The sequence below is a fragment of the Amblyraja radiata genome, unplaced genomic scaffold (assembly GCF_010909765.2).
Source record: "Amblyraja radiata isolate CabotCenter1 unplaced genomic scaffold, sAmbRad1.1.pri S89, whole genome shotgun sequence".
NCBI classification, from domain to species: domain Eukaryota; kingdom Metazoa; phylum Chordata; class Chondrichthyes; order Rajiformes; family Rajidae; genus Amblyraja; species Amblyraja radiata.
Genome location: NW_022630172.1, coordinates 8,046,799 through 8,068,436, shown reverse-complemented (window position 1 = coordinate 8,068,436; position 21,638 = coordinate 8,046,799). Strand labels below are relative to the sequence as shown.

The 21,638-nt window shown below is 46.2% G+C and overlaps 1 protein-coding gene across 1 annotated transcript; it reads right to left on the bottom strand.

Annotated features, from left to right (window-relative positions):
• Nucleotides 1-929: 929 nt before the first annotated feature.
• On the bottom strand, nucleotides 930-20,543 carry LOC116969604 (scavenger receptor cysteine-rich domain-containing group B protein-like). Its single transcript, XM_033016434.1, has 5 exons — nucleotides 20,486-20,543; nucleotides 11,402-11,437; nucleotides 2,466-2,777; nucleotides 1,042-1,118; nucleotides 930-989 (listed from the first exon to the last, which is right to left on the bottom strand). The coding sequence occupies exons 1-5, from the start codon at nucleotides 20,520-20,522 to the stop codon at nucleotides 930-932; spliced, it is 522 nt and encodes a 173-aa protein (XP_032872325.1). The 5' UTR covers nucleotides 20,523-20,543.
• Nucleotides 20,544-21,638: the final 1,095 nt, after the last annotated feature.

The window sequence follows — 21,638 nt, the reverse complement described above, 5'->3', positions numbered from 1 at the left end:
GCAGAAGGCTGTGGATGTCAAGAAAATTGATATATTTAAGGCAGCGTTTGACAGATTTTTGATTAGTAAGGGTGTCAGAGGTTATGAGGCGATGGCAGTGGAACAGGGTTGAAATATATTTATAGTACAGCTATGATGGGCCAAATGGCTTAATTATGCTATGAGAACTGATGTTCGTGATCCAAGGAATACACGACTGTACGGCTATGATTATGATATATGACTTGAAACATATGATTATTGCTTTGTGACTGTGGCTCTGTGACTGTGGCTCTGTGACTGGGGCTCTGCGTGGCTCTCTGACTGTGGCTCTGTGACTGGGGCTCTGCGTGGCTCTCTGACTGTGGCTCTCTGACTGTGGCTCTGTTTCTCTGTGTCTCTATGTCTATATGTCTATATGTCTCTATGTATCTGTGTCTCTGTGTCTCTATGTCTCTCTGAATATAATTCTGTAACTCTATGATTATGACTATGGCTATGGCTGTATGACCATGACTTTGTGTCTCTCTGTCTATGACTATGGCTATTACTATGTCTCTATTGCTCCATAGCTCTATGCCTCTATGTCTCTATGTCCCTATGTCTCTTTGACTCAAAGTCTCTATGACTCTCTGACACTAAGTCTCTGTGACTTTGGCTATACGTCTCTATCTCCATAAATCTGTGACGATGAACCTTATGACTTTACGACGGTGTTGCTACGGCGCTGTGGCTCTCTAACTATTCTTGCACAATTACTCTACGACTATGACTCCATGGCTCCATTGTTATGCGCCTCTATGGCGCCATGACTATTAGCTCCATACCTCCATCACAGGTAACGCCAACATCTTCGGCGTGCGTGCAATCGTGAACCTCCCATCCTGAGAAGGAACAGGCCGACAAGAACATTTCGGAACCATTGCAGGCAACCTGGTCCATCCAGATCTTCACACTGCCTGCCACAAACCTGCCACCCTGTTGTGTAGCGTTGGCCGACGGGCATCCAACTTGTCGGCAAACGACATTCGCATCTTTGATATCCCAATCATCGTCACACACCGTTCCCCAAATATCATTGTGGAGGATTTCCACTCTTCCAGAGCATTTACTTCCGTCCACCAATCTCACGTCCGCAACTGGAATTAAATGTATTGATAACTCCTTGAGGATTGCTTTTAGTTTGAGTGTAGTTTTACCAATTTTACAGAATAAAAGTACGTTCCTTTAAAAAAAAAGGAGACGAGGGGGAATTCCTTTGTTCAGAAAGGTATGAATCTGTAGAATTCCTTACCACCGTTGACTGTGGAGGCCAGTTCAGTGGATAGTTTTAAAGCGGAGATTGATAGATTCTTGATTTGTAAGGGTTTCAGGGATCCCCAGGAAATGGTTAAGTGGGTTAAAATATGTTGAACATTTGAAGGCACTAGACCTGTATTAGCTGGAGTTTAGAAGGATGAGTGGGTACCTCATTGAAACTTACCAAATAGTGAAAGACCTGGATAGAGCGAATGTGGAGAGGATGTTTTCACCGGTGGGAGAGTCTATGACCGGAAGCCATACTCAGAATAAAAATCTGTATCTTAAGAAAGGAGATGAGAAGGAATGTATTTTGTCAGAGAGAGGTGAATCTGTGGAATTCATTGCCGCAGAAGGCTGTGGATGTCAAGAAAATTGATATATTTAAGGCAGCGTTTGACAGATTTTTGATTAGTAAGGGTGTCAGAGGTTATGAGGAGATGGCAGGGGAACAGGGTTGAAATATAATTATAGTACAGCCATGATGGGCCAAATCGCTTAATTATGCTATAAGAACTGATGTTCGTGATCCAAGGAATACATGACTGTACGGCTATGATTATGATATATGACTTGAAACATATGATTATTGCTTTTTGACTGTGGCTCTGTGACTGTGGCTCTGTGAATGTGGCTCTGTGACTGTGGCTCTGTGACTGTGGCTCTGTGACTGTGGCTCTGTGACTGTGGCGGTCTGACGGTGGCTCTCTGACTGGGGTTCTGCGTGGCTCTCTGACTGTGGCTCTGTTGCTCTGTGTCTCTATTTCTATATGTCTATATGTCTCTATGTATCTGTGTCTCTGTGTCTCTATGTCTCTCTGAATATAATTCTGTAACTCTATGATTTTGACTATGGCTATGGCTGTATGACCATGACTTTGTGTCTCTCTGTCTATGACTATGGTTATTACTATGTCTCTATTGCTCCATAGCTCTATGCCTCTTTGTCTCTATGTCCCTATGTCTCTTTGACTCAAAGTCTCTATGACTCTCTGACCCTAAGTCTCTGTGACTATGGCTATACGTCTCTATCTCCATAAATCTGTGACTATGAACCTTATGACTTTACGACGGTGTTGCTACGGCGCTGTGGCTCTCTAACTATTCTTGCACAATTACTCTACGACTATGACTCCATGGATCCATTGTTATGCGCCCCTATGGCGCCATGACTATTAGCTCCATACCTCCATCACAGGTAACGCCAACATCTTCGGCGTGCGTGCAATCGTGAACCTCCCATCCTGAGAAGGAACAGGCCGACAAGAACATTTCGGAACCATTGCAGGCAACCTGGTCCATCCAGATCTTCCCACTGCCTGCCTCAAAGCTGCCACCCTCTTGTGTAGCGTTGGCCGACGGGCATCCAACTTGTCGGCAAACGACATTCGCATCTTTGATATCCCAATCATCGTCACAAACCGTTCCCCAAATATCATTGTGGAGGATTTCCACTCTTCCAGAGCATTTACTTCCGTCCACCAATCTCACGTCCACATCTGGAATTAAATGTATGGATAACTCCTTGAGGATTGCTTTTAGTTTGAGTGTAGTTTTACCAATTTTACAGAATAAAAGTACGTTCCTTTAAAAAAAGGAGTCAAGGGGGAATTCCTTTTTTTCAGAAAGGTATGAATCTGTAGTATTCCTTACCACCGTTGACTGTGGAGGCCAGTTCAGTGGATAGTTTTAAAGCGGAGATTGATAGATTCTTGATTTGTAAGGGTTTCAGGGATCCCCAGGAAATGGTTAAGTGGGTTAAATATGTTGAACATTTGAAGGCACTAGACCTGTATTAGCTGGAGGTTAGAAGGATGAGTGGGTACCTCATTGAAACTTACCAAATAGTGAAAGGCCTGGATAGAGCGAATGTGGAGAGGATGTTTTCACCAGTGGGAGAGTCTATGACCAGAAGCCATAATCAGAATAAAAATATGTATCTTAAGAAAGGAGATGAGAAGGGATGTATTTTGTCAGAGAGAGGTGAATCTGTGGAATTCATTGCCGCAGAAGGCTGTGGATGTCAAGAAAATTGATATATTTAAGGCAGCGTTGGACAGATTTTTGATTAGTAAGGGTGTCAGAGGTTCTTGGGGTGGAGAGGGGTGATAGCGGTATAAAGGGGAGGGTAGTGTCTTGTGTTCTGTGTCTTGTGTCTACTGTTTGTGGGTAAGTGTGTCTGTTTAGTGTTCAGCCATGAGCGAATGGCGGTGCGGGCTCGACGGACCTGGTGGTCTACTCTCGCACCTACTTTCTATGTTTCTATGTTTCTATGTTATGAGGCGATGGCAGGGGAACAGGGTTGAAATACAATTATAGTACAGCCATGATGGGCCAAATCGCTTAATTATGCTATGAGAACTGATGTTCGTGATCTAAGGAATACATGACTGTACGGCTATGATTATGATATATGACTTGAAACATATGATTATTGTTTTGTGACTGTGGCTCTGTGACTGTGGCTCTGTGACTGTGGCTCTGTGACTGTGGCTCTGTGACTGTGGCTCTGTGACCGGGGCTCTGTGACTGTGGCGGTCTGACGGTGGCTCTCTGACTGTGGCTCTCTGGCTGTGGCTCTGTTTCTCTGTGGCTCCCTGACTGTGTCTCTGTTTCTCTGTGTCTCTATGTCTATATGTCTATATGTCTCTATGTATCTGTGTCTCTGTGTCTCTATGTCTCTCTGAATATAATTCTGTAACTCTATGATTATGACTATGGCTATGGCTGTATGCCCATGACTTTGTGTCTCTCTGTCTATGACTATGGCTATTACTATGTCTCTATTGCTCCATAGCTCTATGCCTCTATGTCTCTATGTCCCTATGTCTCTTTGACTCAAAGTCTCTATGACTCTCTGACCCTAAGTCTCTGTGACTATGGCTATACGTCTCTATCTCCATAAATCTGTGACTATGAACCTTATGACTTTACGACGGTGTTGCTACGGCGCTGTGGCTCTCTAACTATTCTTGCACAATTACTCTACGACTATGACTCCATGGCTCCATTGTTATGCGCCTCTATGGCGCCATGACTATTAGCTCCATACCTCCATCACAGGTAACGCCAACATCTTCGGCGTGCGTGCAATCGTGAACCTCCCATCCTGAGAAGGAACAGGCCGACAAGAACATTTCGGAGCCATTGCAGGCAACCTGGTCCATCCAGATCTTCCCACTGCCTGCCACAAAACTGCCACCCTCTTGTGTAGCGTTGGCCGACGGGCATCCAACTTGTCGGCAAACGACATTCGCATCTTTGATATCCCAATCATCGTCACAAACCGTTCCCCAAATATCATTGTGGAGGATTTCCACTCTTCCAGAGCATTTACTTCCGTCCACCAATCTCACGTCCACAACTGGAATTAAATGTATTGATAACTCCTTGAGGATTGCTTTTAGTTTGAGTGTAGTTTTACCAATTTTACAGAATAAAAATACGTTCCTTTAAAAAAAAGGAGACGAAGGGGAATTCCTTTGTTCAGAAAGGTATGAATCTGTAGAATTCCTTACCTCAGTCGACTGTGGAGGCCAGTTCAGTGGATAGTTTTAAAGCGGAGATTGATAGATTCTTGATTTGTAAGGGTTTCAGGGATCCCCAGGAAATGGTTAAGTGGGTTAAAATATGTTGAACATTTGAAGGCACTAGACCTGTATTAGCTGGAGTTTAGAAGGATGAATGGGTACCTCATTGAAACTTACCAAATAGTGAAAGGCCTGGTTAGAGCGAATGTGGAAAGGATGTTTTCACCGGTGGGAGAGTCTATGACCAGAAGCCATAGACTCAGAATAAAAATATGTATCTTAAGAAAGGAGATGAGAAGGAATGTATTTTCCCAGAGAGAGGTGAATCTGTGGAATTCGTTGTCACAGAAGGCTGTGGATGTCAAGAAAATTGATATATTTAAGGCAGCGTTTGACAGATGTTTGATTAGTAAGGGTGTCAGAGGCGATGGCAGGGGAACGGGGTCGAAATATAATTATAGTACAGCCATGATGGGCCAAATCGCTTAATTATGCTATGAGAACTGATGTTCGTGATCCAAGGAATACATGACTGTACGGCTATGATTATGATATATGACTTGAAACATATGATTATTGCTTTGTGACTGTGGCTCTGTGACTGTGGCTCTGTGACTGTGGCTGTGACTGTGGCTCTGTGACTGTGGCTCTGTGACTGGGGCTCTGTGTCTGTGGCTGTCTGACGGTGGCTCTCTGACTGGGGCTCTGCGTGGCTCTCTGACTGTGGCTCTCTGACTGTGGCTCTGTTACTCTGTGTCTCTATGTCTATATGTCTATATGTCTCTATGTATCTGTGTCTCTGTGTCTCTATGTCTCTCTGAATATAATTCTGTAACTCTATGATTATGACTATGGCTATGGCTGTATGACCATGACTTTGTGTCTCTCTGTCTATGACTATGGCTATTACTATGTCTCTATTGCTCCATAGCTCTATGCCCCTTTGTCTCTATGTCCCTATGTCTCTTTGACTCAAAGCCTCTATGACTCTCTGACACTAAGTCTCTGTGACTATGGCTATACGTCTCTATCTCCATCAATCTGTGACTATTAACCTTATGACTTTCCGACGGTGTTGCTAAGGCGCTGTGGCTCTCTAACTATTCTTGCACAATTACTCTACGACTATGACTCCATGGCTCCATTGTTATGCGCCTCTATGGCGCCATGACTATTAGCTCCATACCTCCATCACAGGTAACGCCAACATGTTCGGCGTGCAATCGTGATCCTCCCATCCTGAGAAGGAACAGGCCAACAAGAACATTTCGGAACCATTGCAGGCAACCTGGTCCATCCAGATCTTCCCACTGCCTGCCACAAAACTGCCACCCTCTTGTGTAGCGTTGGCCGCCGGGCATCCAACTTGTCGGCAAACGACATTCGCATCTTTGATATCCCAATCATCGTCACAAACCGTTCCCCAAATATCATTGTGGAGGATTTCCACTCTTCCAGAACATTTACTTCCGTCCACTAATCTCACGTCCACAACTGGAATTAAATGTATTGATAACTCCATGAGGATTGCTTTTAGTTTGAGTGTAGTTTTACCAATTTTACAGAATAAAAGTACGTTCCTTTAAAAAAAAGGAGACGAGGGGGAATTCCTTTGTTCAGAAAGGTATGAATCTGTAGAATTCCTTACCACAGTCGACTGTGGAGGCCTGTTCAGTGGATAGTTTTAAAGCGGTGATTGATAGATTCTTGATTTGTAAGGGTTTCAGGGATCCCAGGAAATGGTTAAGTGGGTTAAAATATGTTGAACATTTGAAGGCACTAGACCTGTATTAGCTGGAGTTTAGAAGGATGAGTGGGTACCTCATTGAAACTTACCGAATAGTGAAAGGCCTTGATGGGGCGAATGTGGAGAGGATGTTTTCACCGGTGAGAGAGTCTATGACCAGAAGCCATATACTCAGAATAAAAAGATGTATCTTAAGAAAGGAGATGAGAATGAATGTATTTTGTCAGAGAGTGGTGAATCTGTGGAATTCATTGCCACAGAAGGCTGTGGATGTCAAGAAAATGGATATATTTAAGGCAGCGTTTGACAGACATTTGATTAGTAAGGGTATCAGAGGTTATGAGGCGATGGCAGGGGAATGGGGTTGAAATATAATTATAGTACAGCCATGATGGGCCAAATCGCTTAATTATGCTATGAGAACTGATGTACGTGATCCAAGGAATACATGACTGTACGGCTATGAATATGATATATGACTTGGAACATATGATTATTGCTTTGTGACTGTGGCTCTGTGACTGTGGCTCTGTGACTGGGGCTCTGCGTGGCTCTCTGACTGTGGCTCTCTGACTGTGGCTCTGTGACTGTGACTGTGACCACATGGTGATGTGACTGTGGCTCTAAAACTACGGCTCTGTGACTATGGCATTGTGACTGTGGCTCTGTGACTCTGGCTCTGTGACTGTGACTTTATGACAGACTATGGCTGACTATGACAGACTCTATGAGTGACTGTGACTGTGACTCTGTGAATGTGACTGTGAATGTTAGTTTAACTCTGTGACTGTGACTCTGTGACTGTGGCTGTGACTGTGACTATGACTATGACTGTAAATGTGACTGTCTCTGTGACTGTGACTCTGGGAATGTGACTCTGTCTCTGTGACTGTGACTGTGACTGTTACTATGGCTGTGACTCTGTGACTGTGATTCTGTGACTGTAGCTCAGTGGCTGTGTCTCTGTGACTAAGGCTTTGTGACTATGGTTCTGTGACTATAACTATAGATCTACGGGCTATGTGACTGGCTATGTGGCTGTGAGTCTTTGACTGTTACTCTGTGACTGTGACTTTATAACTGACTATGTGGCTGACTATGACTAACTATGACTGACTCTGACTGTGACACTCTGCATGTAACTCTGTGACTCTGACACTGTAACTCTGTGACTGTAATACTGTGATTGTGACTATGATTGTAACTCTTCGACTTTGACAATGGCTCTGTAACTGTGGATCTGTGATTTTGGCTGTAACTGTGGCACTGTGACTGTGGCTCTGTGACTGTGCCTCTGTGACAATGGCTCTGTGACTGGCTCAGTAAATGTGGTTGTGACTGTGACTCTGATGACTGTGACTATGACTGTGACACTGTGAATGTGATTCTATGTGTACCTGTGACTATGGGTCTGAGACCATGACTATGACTGACTCTATGGCTGATTATGAATGATTCTGTGACTGTAACTCTGTGAATGTGTCTCTGTGACGGTGTATCTGTGAATGTGGCACTGTGACTGTGGTTCTGTGGCTGTGGCACGGTGACTGTGGTTCTATGACTGTGGCTGTGTGACTGTGGCTCTGTGACTGTGGCTCTATGACTGTGTCTCTATGACTGAGGCTCTATGACTGTGGTTCTGTGACTGTGGCTCTATGACTGTGGCTCTGTGACTGGCTCTGTGACTGTGACTTTATGACTGACAATGGCTGACTATGATGAATCTATGACTGACTGTGGCTGTGACTGTGAATGTGACTGTGAATGTCACTGTATCTCTCTGACTGGGACTATGTGACTGTGGCTGTGACCGTGACTCTGTGACTGTGACTGTGACTGATACTATAACTGTGACTGTGACTAAGTCTGTGACTGTGACTGTGACTATGGGTCTATGGCGTTGTAACTGTGGCTCTGTGGCTGTGGCTCTGCGACTGGCTCTAACTATGGCTATCTGACTGTGGCTCTGTGACTGTGACTATGATTCTGATACTGTGGCTCAGTGACTATGACTTTGTGACGATAGCTCCGTGACCATGGCTCTGGAACTTTGTCACTGTGACTGTGACTGCGACTCTGGGACTGCGACTGTGGCTTCGACTATCACTCTGTGACTATCACTATGACTGTGACTTTTTGACTGATTATGACTGACTCTGACTGACTCTGTGACTGACTCTGTGACGGTGATTGTGATGGTGAATCTGACGGTGACTGCGACTGTAACTCTGTGACTGTGGCTGTGAATCTGTGTCTGTGACTCTGTGACTGTGAATCTGTGACTGTGACTCTGTGACTGTGAATCTGTCACAGTGACTCTGTGATTGTGACTGCAACTCTGTGATTGTGACTGCAACTCTGCGACTGACTGTGACTGTGACTGTAACTGTGACTGTGACTGTGACTCTGTGACTGACCGTGACATTGAATCTGACTGTGACTGTGGCTATGTGACTGCAACTCTGTGACTGACTGTGACTATGGCGCTGTGAATATGGCTCTGTGAATATGTCTCTGTGACTACCTCTGTGACTACGGCTCTGTGACTATGGCTCTGAGCCTGTGGCTTTGTGACTATGATTCTGTGACTGTGGCTCTGTGACTGCGGCTCGTTTACTATGGCTCTGTGACTGTGGCTGTGTGACTGGCTCTGCGACTGGCTCTGTGACTGTGGTTTTGTGACTGTGGCTCTGTGACTGTGGTTCTGTGACTGTGGCTCTGTGACTGTGACTATGATTCGGTGACTACGGCTCAGTGACTATGGCTCTGTGAATATGGTTCTGTGACTACCTCGGTGGCTACGGCTCGGAGCCTGTGGCTTTGTGACTGTGGTTCTGTGACTATGGCTCTGTGACTGTGGTTTTGTGACTGTGGCTCTGTGACTGTGGCTCTGTGACTGTGGCTCTGTGACTGTGGCTATGTGACTGTGGCTCTGTGACTGTGGCTCTGTGACTGTGGCTCTGTGACTGTGGCTCTGTGACTGTGACTCTGTGACTGTGACTCTGTGACTGTGACTGTGACTGTGTATCGGTGACTGTGAGCCTGTGACTGTGACTTTGTGACTGTGACTGTGTATATGTGACTGTGACTTTGTGATTGTGACTTTGTGACTATGACTACGACTGTGTCTCTGTGACTGTGACTCTGTGACTGTGACTTTCAGACTGTGACTTTGTGAATGTGACATATTCACGGTCAAAGAATCCCATGTGATTTAACCTTCCAGAGCAGCCGACCTTGTGGTCGCATGCTTAGCGGAACATTTACCTTTTTGGTCATATCTTCTGAAACCTCAATCAGAGACATGACCTCGCATGTACAAAACCATGCTGACTTCCCCGGATCTGCTCTTGTCCATGTAAATGCATGTAAATGCATGTAAATGCATGTAAATTATATGCCTCAGAATACTCTCCAGTAAATGTCCCAGCAGAAAGGAAAAACATTATCACAACCGATCCAGTGTACAGACGCAGGATAACGTTTAGATTAGTTTAGTTTATTACTGCCGCTGTAACAAGTCACAGTGAAAAGCTTTTGTTGCGTGGTAACCAGTCAGAGGAAAGATAATACATGATTGCAATCCAGTCATTCACTATGTACAGAAACACGATAAAAGGAATAACGTGAATAACGTTTAGTGCAAGTCCAGGATGTATCCAATGAGGTAGAAAGTAGTTGAGGACAGTGCTATAGTAGTTGATAGGATGGTTCAGTTGCCTGATAATAGCTGGGAAGAAACTGTCCCTGAATCTGGAGGTGTGCGTTTTCACATGTCCATCCCATTTTGCCTGATGGGAGACTGGAGAAGAGGGAGTGGTGTTCAGGAATTTGTTGCCAGGACTCGAGGGTGAGGGTGGAACAGGCTAGGACCGTTTTTCCTTGGAGCACAGGATGATCAGGGGTGATCTTATAGAGGTGTACATCATGAATAGAGGAAGAAACAGCGTTTGATGGCACTAGCCTGTGCTCGCTGGAGTTTTGAATAATGAGGGAGGGGAGTGCTCATTGAAACTTACTGAACAATGAAAGACCAGGAAGTGGAGAGGATGTTTCCACTTTAGCGAGAGTCCACGAACAGAGGCCATAGCCTCAGAATATAACGACATTCCTTTTCAAATATGAAGAGCAATTTATTTAGTTGGAGTGCGGTGAATCTGTAGAATTGATTGCCACAGAAGGCTGCGGAGGCCGTCAATGGATATTTTTAAGGCGGCGATTAACAGATGATCAGTACGGTTATCAGGGGTTAAGGCGAGAAGTCAGGAACATGGCGTTGAAAGGGAAAGATAGATCAGCCATGAATGAATGGCGGAGTTGATTTGATCGGTCGAATGACCTAAGTTTGGTCCTGCTGCTTATGATTTTATGAACGTATCATGGACTGGGTTACGTCCACAACTCTGTGCGATTTTTTAAACATATGAACACTACTCCACGGTTTATTTGTGTGTTTTCCTATTCGAACAGATGCATAGCTCCAGTTTCATGGACTTTCTTCCCAGCTGTTATCAGGTAACGGAATCATCCTACCAGAGTGTTGTTCTGAACTAATGTCTACTGTATTGGTGATCCTCAGACTATGTTTTATCAACATTTATGGCTTTACATCGCACTCAATGTTATTCCCTTATTGTGTATCTATACACTCTAAATGCCTTGATTGTAATCATGTATTTCTTTTCACGCAACACATACTGTTCACTGTACCTGTGACAATAAACTGGAACTGTAAAAGGGCAACTGGAGTCTAGGAAAGAGCCAGATTGAGGGTACAGGTAAAGCACAACATTCTCCCCCAAACAGTAACCGTCGTGTGAAGATACAGAAAGTGATGCATCCATACCTTGTGAGTAAGCTCTGTGATTGTGACCGATAAGCACTGAAAGGCAAAACACATTGTGAGACAACGTGAGAGTATCCCGGAGCGGCGGCCCGTAGAGAGAGGATAGATAGTCCGAATGTCCAGGTCGCCCGGTAGGCCCGAAACCACCGGAGGCCGGGACTCGCCCGGTAGGCCTGCCACTGCTACAGACCGGGGAATCGCCCGGTAGGCCCGACACCACTGGAGACCGGGACCCGTCCGGTAGGCCCGACACCGCTACAGACCGGCCTCGCCCCTTAGGCCCGACATCACCACAGACCGATGACTCGCCCGCCACGGACAGACGGCCCTTGCCAAGTAGTGGAACCCGTCTGGAAGGCTCGGCTGGCCCGCTGCGGATTTAGGACCAGCGGGGCCGCAAATGCAGGGAAAGTCTGCCCCGCCTGCAGTAGGGAGTGCAGTGTCTCGACGGGGGAGTGGACCGCTGGAGGCCCTACAACAGCCTGGGGCTCGGCTGGACTGAGCACCGCACCGAGAGGCCAACCACGTGGAACGGACAGTGGTGGAGCAGCGGCGGAGTCACCACGGCTACGCTTACCCTGCAACGCCGCCAGGCCATCAAATCTCCATGGTCAGATCAAAATCCCTGCACTTACAACACTGGGGTTGAACATGGTGCCAGACTCTGTATGCTCTGTATGACAGTGTCGGTCTATATCTCTTCTTTCACTTTCCCCTGGCTCACAGTCTGAATAAGGATCTCAAACAGAAACCGTACCTATTCCTTTTCTCCAGAGATGGTCTCTGACCCGCCGAGTTACTGTCGTTTATTTTGTCTATCTTCTGAACGTTTACTGTTGCAGTGTACGACTACAAGACATTTGCACAGTATCTGAGATGCGTATTTAATGTGTATCATGAGCTTACTTGTATAGTTATACTTGTTACTGGTCAGTATATAAAAATGAATGTCATTGTACCTCGGTACATGTGACATGTAATACCAATATGAATATAGTTGAAAGCAAATTATTTAATGAATTCTGAGCTGAAAATAATTCTGTCAAAATAAAACCAAAATGTTGATTGAGTCAGAGAATAGTTAGAGTTTAGAATTGAGAAATACAGTGTGAAAACAGGCCTTCAGCCCACAGAGTCCACGCCGAAAATCGATCACACATTCACGCTAGTTTCATTTAGAGATACGATGTGAAAACAGGTCTTCAGCCCACAGGGTCTACGCCGACAATCGATCACCCTTTCACGCTAGTTTAATTTAGATTTACAGCGTGGAATCAAGACCTTCGTCCCACTGAGTCTACGCCGACCAGCAATCACCAATCCGAAACAATTTAGTTGAGAGATATAATGTGGAAACAGGCTCTACGGCCCACCAAGTTTGCACTGACCATCAATCATTTCTTCACACTGGACACAAAAAGCTGCAGTAACTTAGCGGGACAGGCAGCATTTCTGGAGAGATGGAATGGGTAACGTTGAGACCCTTCTTCGGACTCGTTAGACATAAGTGAATGAATGAATAAAAACTTTATTGTCATTCAGATATACACCGAGGCACAGTGCACCTTGAACGAAATTTCGTTGCATTTGACTCTCCAATCAGGTAAATAGTAAAAGTAAAAGTGCTAGGTGCGTCCATAAAAATGCCTCATGTGCATGGTTCTGTAAAATAAATATATATAAAAAGTTTTTTTTTAAAAAGTGTCGATATTTTAAAAGTTCTAGCCTCGTTTTTGTTGATTGTTCAGTAATCTTATGGCCTGGGGGATGAAGCTGTTGCAGAACCTGGTTGTCCCGCTCTTCATGCTGCGGTACCTCCTCCCAGAGTTAAGCAGTATAAACAGTCCGAATTGTGGGTGTGTGGGGGCTCTGGTAATGCCCTTAGCTCTAATCAGACAGCGCTTGTACCCCATGTCCATGATTGAAGGAAGAGAAGTCCCAATGATTTTTTCCGCTGTCCTCACCACTCTCTGAAGGCACTTCCAGTCCGCAGCTGTACAGCTGCCGCACCACGTAAAGATGCAGCTGGTCATGACCGACTCAATTGTGCTTCTGTAGAAGGTGGCGAGGATGGGAGGGTGGAGGTGTAAACTTCTCAACCTGCGGAGGAAGTACAACCGCTGCTGTGCCCGTTTTGCCAGAGATGTAATGTTTGTGGACCAGTTTAAGGTGTCCGTTATATGCACCCCCAGGAACTTGATCTTTTTCACCTGCTCCACTGCTGAGTTGTTGATGCAAAGTGGAGTGTGACTGGGCTGAATTTTCCTTCTGAAATCGACGACAATCTCCTTGGTTTTGTTCACATTTAGGAGAAGGTTGTTCCTGCTGCACCAGCTCACGAGCTGTTCCACCTCCTCTCTATATGCCTGGTCGTCGTTATTGCGGATGAGGCCCACTACTGTTGTGTCATCCGCGTATTTGATGATATGGTTAGTAGTGGACCTGGCGACACAGTCATGTGTCATCAATGTGAAGAGCAGCGGACTCAGGACAGCCCTGAGGGGATCCGGTGCTCAGTGTGATGACCGAGGAGGTGTTCTTCCCGACCCGCACAGACTGGGGTCTTTCAGAAAGGAAATCCAGGATCCAGTTGCATAGTATGGTATTGAAACCTAGGGGTGCCAGTTTGCTCACCAGATGCTGGGGGATTATCGTGTTAAATGCTGAGCTGAAATCAACAAACAGCATCCGCACGTGGGTGTTCCTCTCCTCCAGGTGTTGTAGGCTCAGGTGGACTACAGAGGAAATAGCATCCTCTGTGGAGCGGTTCGGGCGATAAGCAAACTGGAACGGGTCAAAACTGGAGGGAAGTTTAGAGACCATGTGCTGCTTAATAAGCCTCTCAAAGCACTTCATTATTATTGGTGTGAGTGCTATGGGGCGGTAATCATTCAGGCAGGTTATTGTAGACTTTTTGGGAACTGGTATGATGGTGGCTGTCTTGAAACATGATGGAACAATGGCCTGGTTCAGGGAGATGTTAAAAATGTCTGTCAGAACCAGAGCCAGCTGGTCGGCACATCCCCTAAGCAGACGCCCTGGTATGTTATCCGGTCCGGCTGCCTTTCGCTGATCAATACCCTCCAGGATTTTGCGGACTTCAGCAGTTTCAAAGGACAGTGTCTGTTCTCCTGGTTGAGGCTCTAATTTCCTCATTGTAGTGGTGTTCAGTGCCTCAAACCTGCCGAAATGATTATTTAGTTCATTTAGAAAGTCTGTGTCATCCTTACAAGACATCTGAGGTGCCTTGTAGTTTGTTATGGCCCGGATGCCTTCCCACATGTTCCTGGCGTTGGTATCATCCTGGAAGAAACCCTGGATTTTCTGTCCGTGGGCGCGCTTTGCTTTCTTAATTTCGCGGTTGAGGTTGGCTCTCGCTGTTCTCAGAGCTCCCAAATCACCAGATTTAAAAGCGGCATTTCGTGCTTTCAGCATGGCACGCACCTCTGCAGTAATCCAAGGTTTGTGGTTGGCCCGGGTTGTGATGTTCCTGATGACAGTGTCATCCTCCATGCACTTCTGTATGTAGCCCGACACTGACATGGCATACTCATCCACATTGATGTTTTCGTTATGAGTGGCTGCTGTCCTGAACATGTCCCAGTCCGTGCACTCAAAGCAGTCCTGGAGTGCTTCTGTAGCTCCCTCAGACCAGACTCTACCTGCTTCACAGTAGGTTTCTCTCTGATCAGAAGGGGCTTATAGGCTGGGATGAGCATTACAGAGAGGTGGTCAGAGGAGCCGAGGTGAGGCCGGGGTACTGCTCTGAAAGCCTGCTTGATGTTGCTGTAGACCCGGTCCAGCGTATTCTCTCCACGTGTAGCAAACTCCACATATTGATGGAAATGAGGGAGGACAGTCTTCATGTTGGCCTGGTTAAAGTCCCGAGCAACAATGACAACGCCCTCTGGATGATTCCTTTGCAGCTCACTGATGGAACGGTAGAGAATACGCAGAGCCTCCTTAGTGTTGGCTGCGGGGGGATGTATACAGCAGTAATGCTAACCACAGTAAACTCCCGTGGCAGATAGAATGGCCTGCATTTCACAGTCAAAAGCTCTATGTCCGGAGAGCAGTGGCTGGAAACAGCGGTAGCATTATTACACCAGCTGTTGTTTGTGTAGATGCACACACCCCCACCCCGGGATTTACCAGTCAAAACAGTGTCCCTGTCGAGCCAGAATGTTGTTAGCCCCCCTAAGCTTACAGCCGCATCAGGTACAGATGAGTTTAGCCATGTCTCTGTCAGGACTATAGCGCAGCAGTCTCTCACCTCCCTTTTTATTGTGAGATCCAGATGTAGATAGTCCATTTTATTTTCCAGAGAGCGGACATTCGACAGGAGAATGGATGGGAGCGGTGTCCTCCACGGGTTAGCCTTTAGCCTCGCCGTTAGCCCCCCTCGACAGCCCCGCTTCTGTCTTCTGTAGCGCCGCCTCCGTGTTCTTCTGTAGCGGCCAGTGCCTGCGAAAGTCTCCGCAATTCTCCGCAATTTCCCGCAATTCTCCGCAATTCTGCAGGCCGCTGGGTTCTCCCGACACAGCAGTCCGAGACAGTGCAGGCGTTCCTCGAGTTCAACGTACACGCAGTCTCTACTGCTTAACCGTTGTAATCTCAGTAATGCCCCATGATCGTACATTAACTTGCAGCCTGCCTGCTGCAAGTTATGAAGCCGAACCTTAGAAAACTTACCGCTATCCCTAACGAGAGTCAAAGCAGCCGCAGCCAACCAGGGCGCCGCCATCTTTTTTTTAAATTTTTTTAATTTTTTTTTATAGACGATTATGTAGATAGATAAAAAGCAATTAACGTATGATATGCTAAAAGTAAGAATGATAAAGAAAACTGGCCATTGTCAGCTGTTTGTTGAATGAAAACAATAAGCCTGTGTGACTTGGGTGAAGGGAGGGAATGGACATGCCGGGGTTACTTGAAGTTAGAGGAATCAATATTCATACCACTGGGATGTAAGCTCCCCAAGCAAAATATGAGATGCTGTTCCTTTAATTTGAGTTTAGCCTCACTCTGGCAATGAAGGAGACCTAGGACAGAAAGGTCTGTGTGGGAATGGGAAGGGGGATTAAAGTGTTTGGTAACTGGGAGATCATGTATGTCTAGGCAGACGGAGCGAAGGTGTTCAGCAAAACGATCCCTTAGCCTACTTTTGGTATTGCAGATGTAAAGAGTCCACATCTTGATCGACGGATACAGTAGATGAGGTTGGAGAAAGTACAAGTGAACCTCTGCTAAACCTGGAGGGGTCGCTGGACGGAGCCGAGGTAGGAGGTACAGGGACATGTGTTGCATCTTCTGCGGTTGCAGGGTAAGGTGCCTGGGTAGGGTTGGTTTGGGTGGGTAGGGATGAGTTAACATGGGATTGTCGGAGAGAACGTCTCAGGGGAACGAGGAAAGGGGTGGAAATTGGATCATGTGGCTGGTGGTGGGATCCGGCTGGAAGTGGCGGAAACTTTGGAGGATTATGTGTTGTATGCGATGGCTGATGAAGTAAAAGGCAATGACTAGGGGAACTGTCTCTGTTGCGACCTAGGGATGGGGAGCTGTGGGGTAATGAGGAGATACGAGTGAGGCCCTCATATATGGTGGGAGAGGGGAACCCCCGTTCCCTAAAGAATGAAGACATCTCGGATGTCCTGGAATGGAACACCTCATCTTTGGTGCAGACGGAGTCAATTGTAGTGTAAATTTGCGTATTTGGACACCTCCGACACCTCGCTCCCCTTTCTTGATCTCACAGTCTCCTTCGCAGGAAATAGACTATCGACTAACGTCTATTACAAACCCATTGACTCCCACACTATCTCGATGACACTTCTCAACCTGCTTTCTGCAAATACTCTATCCCCTTCTACCAATTTCTCTATCATTGCCACAGGCAGTTGTGGAGGCCGCCAATCGATATTTTTAAAGTGGAGATTGACTGGTTCTTGAGAAAGGATGTCAAGGGGTTATAGGGAGAAGGCAAGAGGGAAAGATTGATCTGCCGTGATTAAATGGCAGAGCGGATTCTATCGGCCCAATGGCTTAATTATGTGACTTGGGAACTTGTAAGAATAAGAGACGGGGTTAGTAGGAGTTTCATCGTGGAAACAGGCCCTTCGGCCCAACTTTAGCCCATCTGCACTAGTCCCACCTGCCTACATTTCGCCTATATCCCTCTAAACCTGTTCGATCCATGCACCTGCCTAAATGTTTCAAAAACGTTACGATAGTCCCAGCCTTAACGACCTCACCTGGCAGCTCGTTCTCTACCTATCACCCTTTGTGTGATAAAATGACCCCTCAGATTCCTATTAAATCCTTCCCACCTCACCGTTAACCAACTTCCTCGGTTCTCGATTACCCTACTTTGAGCAAGAGACTGTGCATCTACTGAACTATTCCCCTCGTGATGTTGTACACCTCTATAAAATCGCCGCTCATCTTCCTGCTCTCCAAGGAAAAAGTCCAACGTTTGGTTATATTAGTTTAAGATATCTATAATTAAATATATTGAGTTCAAAGTCCTGGGATCTATAAGTCAATACAGTTGATTGTGACATTATCAATTAGTCAATGGTAGAATCAATACGAACAGTGGAGAGCTTTTTTGAGATAAGGTATTTGGTAACAAAACATGTTCATAACTGATAAGAGAAGAATTAGGCCTTTGCCCCATCAAACCTACTCCGCCATTCAATCATGGCTGATCTATCTTTCCCTTTCAACCCCATTCTTCTGCCTTCTCATAACACCTGACACCCGTACTAATCAAAAATATATATACTCGACACTCTCCCCACTCCCCTGTTGAAGTCCTGCCTCCCCGTTCTCTGCCCCTACCTCACTAATCTCTTCAACTCATCATTGTCCCAAGGAATTGTCCCCTCCGCTTTCAAAACTGCTGCCGTTACACCAATCTTAAAGAAAACTGGTCTTGATCCCTCCTCTCTCATTAACTACCGCCCAATCTTAAACCTCCCCTTTCTTTCAAAAACCCTGGAGCGTATCGTTGCGTCACAACTTCATTCCCACCTCTTTGCGTATAACCTACTTGAACCCATCCAATCTGGCTTTCGCCCCCTCCATAGCACAGAAACGGCTCTCCTCAAAGTCCTCAACGACCTCCTCACCTCTGCTGACACTGGTTCCCTCAACATCCCCATCCTCCTCGACCTGAGCGCAGCCTTCGATACAGTGTACCATAACATCCTGCTCACCAGACTCAAAGACCTCGGCATTGAAGGCTCTGCACTCAGCTGGCTCCGTTCCTACCTTTCCAACAGATCTCTCTCCACAACCACACCTCTGCTACAGCCGCAGTCATTCAAGGCGTTCCCCAAGGCTCCGTACTCGGCCCCCTCCTCTTCATCATCTACATCCTCCCCCTTGGTCAGATACTCCGCCACTTCAATCTGGATTTACGCTGATGACACCCAGATTTACCTTGGCACCAAATCGCCCCACAACCCCCCCCCCCCTCTCCCATATCAACTCCTGTTTGTCAGCTATAAAAACCAGGATGCAACATAATTTCCTCAAACTCAACAGCGATAAGACAGAATTCCTCCTCATAGGCTCCAAAGCCACACTCAGCAAAATCAATAACCCCACTCTCACCATCGACGGCACCACTGTCTCCCCATCTCCCCAGGCCCGCAACCTTGGCGTGATCTTTGATTCCACCCTCTCCCTTGAGCCTCACATCCGCCATGTCATTAAAACCTCCTTCTTTCATCTACGCAACATCGCCAAACTCAGACCCTCTCTCACACCACCTGCTGCTGAAAGACTCATCCATGCCTTCATCTCCTCCCGACTGGACTATTGCAACTCACTTCTCCTTGGCATCAGCTCCACCTACATCAACCGACTCCAACTGGTCCAGAACGCAGCCGCCCGACTCATCACCCACACCAAATCCTGGCATCACATCACTCCAGTCCTCAAAACACTTCACTGGCTTCCCATCTCCCACCGGATCACCTACAAAATCCTGGTCCTCACCTACAAAGCCCTCTACCATCTGCCCCCCCCCCCCCCCATATCTCACTGACCTCCTCTCCCCCTAACAACCCTCACGGTCCCTCAGATCCACATCAGCCGGTCTCCTCTCCATCCACAAGTCCAACCTCCGCAGTTTTTGGGACAGAGCCTTCTCCAGGGCAGCTCCCAGGCTCTGGAACTCCCTCCCCCAACTGATCCGCAATTCCGTGTCCCTCACCATCTTCCAGTCCCGCCTCAAGACCCATCTCTTCACCTCTGCCTATCCTTAGCCCCACGTCCCCGTCCCTTTTCATCTGTGCATTAATTGCCTCATACTGTGTTTTGTATTGAATTTTGTCTTTACTTTGTGTACTAGTCATGTCTCTACTATTTATTTCATTCCCCTTACATGTTTTTCCTCTACATGCTCAATTTTTGTAAGGTGTCCTTGAGACTCTTGAAAGGCGCCCATAAATAAAATGTTTTATTATTATTATTATACTGTGTCTCTAACTTAAAACATCCAATTATGGCCTCCACAGCTTTCTGCAGCAATTAATTCCACAGATTCCCACCCTCTTCCACAGGTTCACCAATAAATATATTCCTTATCATGTCCTTCCAACGGAACATCTTTTAAGTCTAAGTCTATGACCTCAGATCCTCGATTCTCCCTATAGTGGAACCACCCTCTGCACATACAGTCTATCCAAGCCTTTCACTATTCGGTAAGTTTAAATGTGGTTTCCCCCTCATTCTTCCAAACTCCAACGAGTAGAGTCCCATTGCCATCAAATGCTAATTATTTGTTAACCCAATCATTCCAAGGGTCATTCTCGTAAACCTCCTCTGAACCCTCACCTACGCCAGCACACCCTTACTCAGATATGGTGCCCAAAATTGATCATAATACTACAAATGCGGTCTTAAATCCTGTCAACATCTTCGTAAATATGTTCTGCACCCCTACTAGCTTAAAGCATCTTCCAGGTGATCGATGGTCTACATGAACTCTGTTTCCATGCTGTATTTCTAAGCACACATTATCAGTTTTGCACACTATTCACCGAATGATTCTTTGCCCTGAAGTGGTTCACTTACCAAAGCTGAGAAACATCAACGTACATTCTGGAGGCATTTTTGAGTGGTTTGAGGAAAATCTAAATCCCGGAAACAAGTACCCACTTACTTATACTCGTCAGAAAATCTGAAAGAGGAACTATAAAAAAAGAATCTTATGATTTAGGAAATGAAGAGATTTTAAAAACATCTGAAATGCTGACCAACATTGAATTGTGCACGTAGCCCAGACCATCACACCCACCAATCACCCGTCCATTGACTCAATTTCATGTTCATAAGTATTATGAGCAGAATTAGGCCATTCTGTCCATCAACTCAACTACACCATTCGATCATGGCTGATCCGTCTCTCCCTCCTAACCTCATTCTCATGCCTTATCCCCATAAGTCCTGACACCCGTACTGATCAACAATCTATCTATCTCTGCCTTAAAAACATCCATTGACTTGGCATCCACAGCCTTCTGTGAAAATGAATTCCACAGATTCACCACCCTCTGACTCGAAAAATTATTCCTCAACTCCTACCTAAGTAACGTCCAATTCTGACGCTATGTTCTCTGGTCCTAGAATCTAACACGAGTTGAAACATCCATTCCACATGCACACGATCCAGGCCTTTCACTATTCCTTAAATGCCAATGAGGTTCTCCCTCATTCTTCTAAACTCCAGCGATTAGAGGCCCAGGGCCGTTATATGCCCTCCATATGTTCCGCTTCATCCTACCTCGGCAAGGTCAGCAGCATAATCAAGGACTAGTCGTACCCTGGCCATTCCCACTGCTCCCCTCTCCCATCGGACCGTATCTTCCAAGCGGTTATCAGGCAACTAATCCATCCAACCACAACTGGAGAGCAGTCCTGCACGAATATCTACCTTATTGGAGACCCTCATTCTCTGATTGAACTCAATGGCATTACATTAAACGTTATTCATGTTATTCCCTTTTGATAGTCATAGATCTATACAGTGGAAGCGAGCCATTCGTCCCAACACGCCCCAACTCGCCCCAACTCGCCCACATCGGCCAGCAAAGTCCCAGCCACCCTACGCTTTGTCCATAACCCTCCAAACCTGTCCTATCCATGTAACTGTCCAACTGTTTCGTAAACGATGGGATAGCCCCAGCCTCAAATATCTCCTCTGGCAGCTTGTTCTATACAACCACCC

Coding starts and splice junctions, on each gene's coding strand:
- LOC116969604 (XM_033016434.1), bottom strand. CDS start 20,522: ATGCCTCCAGAATGTACGTTGATGTTTCTCAGCTTTG. Junction 2,778..11,401: donor TCACAGAGCTTACTCACAAG/GTATGGATGCAT, acceptor ATTTAATTCCAG/ATGTGGACGTGAGATTGGTG. Junction 990..1,041: donor ACAATGATATTTGGGGAACG/GTGTGTGACGAT, acceptor TTTGCCGACAAG/TTGGATGCCCGTCGGCCAAC.